At 34.3% G+C, this 3,633-nt stretch overlaps 2 protein-coding genes across 2 annotated transcripts in view; one reads left to right on the forward strand and one right to left on the reverse strand.

Moving 5' to 3' along the window:
- The window catches only part of LOC131402525 (5'-3' exoribonuclease 2-like), a 231,669-nt gene extending 228,660 nt beyond the window's left edge, over positions 1-3,009 (forward strand). The window contains exons 10-13 of the mRNA XM_058537228.1: positions 995-1,130; positions 2,656-2,763; positions 2,855-2,944; positions 3,004-3,009. Coding sequence (XP_058393211.1) covers positions 995-1,130; positions 2,656-2,763; positions 2,855-2,944; positions 3,004-3,009 — 340 coding nt within the window. The remainder of the gene's footprint in view (positions 1-994; positions 1,131-2,655; positions 2,764-2,854; positions 2,945-3,003) is intronic.
- Positions 1-3,633, reverse strand: part of LOC131402530 (adhesion G protein-coupled receptor E4-like) — a 494,190-nt gene that overhangs the window by 26,715 nt on the left and 463,842 nt on the right. The gene's annotated exons all lie outside the window — the stretch shown is intronic.

Raw genomic sequence — 3,633 nt, forward strand, 5'->3', positions numbered from 1 at the left:
AAAGTAAAGGAAGATGGGCATGGATGTTAGCCTAGGGCCAATCTTCCACAGCAGAAAGGGGGAGGATTGGCATTGGATGTTAGCTCAGGGCTGATCGTCCTCAAAAAAAAAAGTAAATAAAAAAATTGATATGGTGTATTCTGAAACATGACTGCAATTAATTAGTAAGATCTGGCACATGGTAGAAAAGAGCCCTTAATGGAGAATCATCCTGATGTTCTTGATCATTCTTGATTTTTTTTTAGTATTCTTTGGCATCTTTAAATCTTTCAGAGATTGAGAAATGAGTACTTAAAAAAATAAAAAATACTTTGAGTGAAAATGTGGTTTTTCACATTGTATTTTCAGTGATTAATGAAAATTTAGTGAATTGATGACCTCCTTCTAAGTTTTACCAGAACGTGTGTGTGTGTGTGTGTCCGTGTCCTTCACTTATGCCAACAACGCTTTGCTGAATGAGGGAGAAGGCCCAAGGATAGGGAGAGTAGGTATATACATAATTTCTGCCTGGCTTCTAGATTATTCTTTTTTAAAAAAGTAATTTAGTTGACTTTCTTTGTGTAATTTAGATATACTTTAACAAACTGAGGAACTTGAACTATATAAAATATCGTCAGTATTTGCCTCTTAAAACGTAGTTGTAGAATTGTTCTACAATCAAAAAAACATGTAAAACAGTATGAAAATCTGAGCAAACAAGTGTTGTGTATCTACTTTAATAAATGATTTTTCTCTTTTTTTTTTACTGTAGTTTTGTAATGATCTTTCTAGAATCAGTGTTTGAGTTTTTAACGTTTAACTATCTTTAAGTTGATAATAAATCCCGTGAAAGTGGACTTTTTAGAAATAATTAAATGAAGCTATGTTAATATTACTGTTTAACTCATTTACATTTTACCTGGATATTAAGTATAAATTGATTGGGATGATAAATTGGTAGCTAGTTACTGAAAGTGTATTAATTCAACATGAACTGGCGTTGCCTGATTTTTAGGCTTTGGGAAGCTGGTTGGAAGCAGCGGTACTACAAGAACAAATTTGATGTTGATGCAGCTGATGACAAATTCCGTCGTAAAGTTGTACAGTCTTACGTTGAAGGGCTCTGCTGGGTTCTGCGATATTATTACCAGGTACAAAATGAATATTTTCCTCTAAATCTCTAGTTAATCACTTTAAGAAAATAGTTATTTCTATAATAGTGTGTTGTTGAGCTATATTCTGAAATTGAACCCAGACTCATATTTTCAAGCTTCCTATAAAGAAATTCATTACTTTAAATAAGATTTGTTTGTAAAGCCTTTGAAGCTCCTTAGGTGTTAATATATAAACGAAGCTAATTTTTGTTATGCTAAAGAATTTCAGCATTAAATACTGTGGTTGAGAGTACTTGGTCTTTAAAATTATTAAAGTTTATTGTTTTGTTTAATTGGAATAAAAAATAACAGAGTAACTAATACGCAGTTGCTAAATGACTGAACAAAGGACAAAAGCCTGGAAAATAACTGGTAAGAATTTGAAAGGAATTTGAAGGATACCATTTCCTCCATATAGTGTAGTGATGTTACATGAAGTGCGTTCTCATTGGAGTAATCTGTATCTGACTTAAAGCTTTTGATAAATGAGATGTCAGATTGGTGAGAGATTAGGCGGACATATAGGGGATTGTAGCACTGATAATACCTGGTTTCGTGCTTGGGGAGTGAAGCAAATTTGATGTGACTTGGGAATAGGTGAAGTTTGTTGGAAAGTAGAAAGTAATTTAATACACTAAGTATCAATTGTAAAATATTCTCATTTCGTGTTTTACTCCGACCCTCAACATTTTTCTCCCCAAAGCTCCCAGTACCTAGTTGTATATCCTAGTTGTAAATCCTTCTGGTTCTTGTATGTGGGACACCGCCTCAGCATGGCTTGATGAGCGATGAGTAGGTCCGAGCCCAGGATTCAAACCGGCGAACCCTGGGCCGCTGAAGTGGAACGTGTGAACTTGACTGCTGTGCCACTGGGCTGACTCTGACCCTCAGGATTTTAATTCACTAGGCGCAGAGTCAAAACTCATTTCAGGAAGGCTTCTCTTTTCTTTGAGTATAACTTACTGTTTTTTCTTTTTGATTGGTTTACTTAAATATTTTTAAAGTAAAGAGAAAGTTGTCACATGAAAATATAATAGGGAATTATAAAATGAAACTTTGGGCTCTTTTACTCTCAGTCACTCTTCTAGTGATGTCCCTTACCCACCTGTACACTCAGTGAGTGTCAGCTGCAGTTGTTCTTCATTTTATGTGATGATAGCAGCTCTCGAGTTGGAAAGAAATGTCACCAAACACATTTTAAGGATAAAAATCTTCACCAAATTGTGTTTGTTAATATAAAGTTTGGTATTAACTACTGATTATTAAAGATGCTTTGCAGTATTTTTTAAATCAAGGAGCCGTTGATACGAAGTAAAAGTTTAGATTCAATCAAAAGTTTAGATTCAATGAGTCTTTTAGGACTCATGGAAAAAACTTAATATATGGAATGTATACCAGAAGTCATATGTTTTGTCAGTAGAATATTATAGGTTGATAGTTTAATTTTTTTGTCTTTACCGTGTCCATCATTAACATAGATTTGTTTTTGTTGTTGTTGTTTGTTTGTTTTTACTGATTTTAGGGCTGTGCTTCCTGGAAGTGGTATTATCCATTTCATTATGCACCATTTGCTTCAGACTTGGAAGGTATTGCAGACATGCCTTCTGATTTTGAGAAGGGTACTAAACCGGTAAGCTTGAGTATTTAGAGCCATAACATTTGTAGAATTTTGGCTTAGATAAAAATTGTGTCTTATCTTAAAATTTTTTTCTTTCTTGCAGTTTAAACCACTGGAACAACTTATGGGAGTTTTTCCAGCTGCAAGTGGTAACTTCCTACCTCCATCATGGCGGAAGCTCACGCGTGATCCTGTGAGTGTCTTAGTTTTTGAGTGTGTTGATAACTGGATTTTTGTCGTACATTTTGCTAGCACTAGTCACAATTGCTTTTGCATCTTATAGTTACAATAGTGAAGTCCAGAAACAAAGTAAAAGTATTTGGATTCTTCTGTATATTTTTTACTACTTTTTTTTTTCCTGCTTTCCTTGGCCATCAGTACCCTACCCAGTAAATAAAATTGATATGTGTTTGGGAGAAATTCTTATAACAGTCATTTTGTTCTCAGCATTCCTGTAAGTCATTATTTTTATTGGTTCCAGCCATGTGTGGTGGGTACCAGAGCATGAAGGCTGGTTTACCTGCAGTCACCGCTGCGTGTGTTTTGTGTCCTAGCTAGAAAGAGTGACACCCAGCTGAGAAGTAGGAATTATTAGAGTTAATAAACTCTTCACTGTCTTGGGCCCACAGTCGTCAGTTCTAAAATTCTTTTATAATAAGGCCTTTTTATTTCCATCTTTTAAAATAAAATTGTTAATTTTGTTTTTACTAGGCCCGGGATTAGTGACCTGATATCTTAATAACATTTTTTAAAAGGAATGAAACTTCATTTTCTTATCAGGCCTGATAACTTGAATGAAAGTTGTATCAAATTCTTTGTAACAGAAATATATGACTTTTGTTTTGAATCTTTGCTTTTCTCCCTGATACAGGATTCTAGCAT

Source organism: Diceros bicornis, unplaced genomic scaffold (genome assembly GCF_020826845.1).
Source record: "Diceros bicornis minor isolate mBicDic1 unplaced genomic scaffold, mDicBic1.mat.cur scaffold_124_ctg1, whole genome shotgun sequence".
Classification (NCBI taxonomy): domain Eukaryota; kingdom Metazoa; phylum Chordata; class Mammalia; order Perissodactyla; family Rhinocerotidae; genus Diceros; species Diceros bicornis.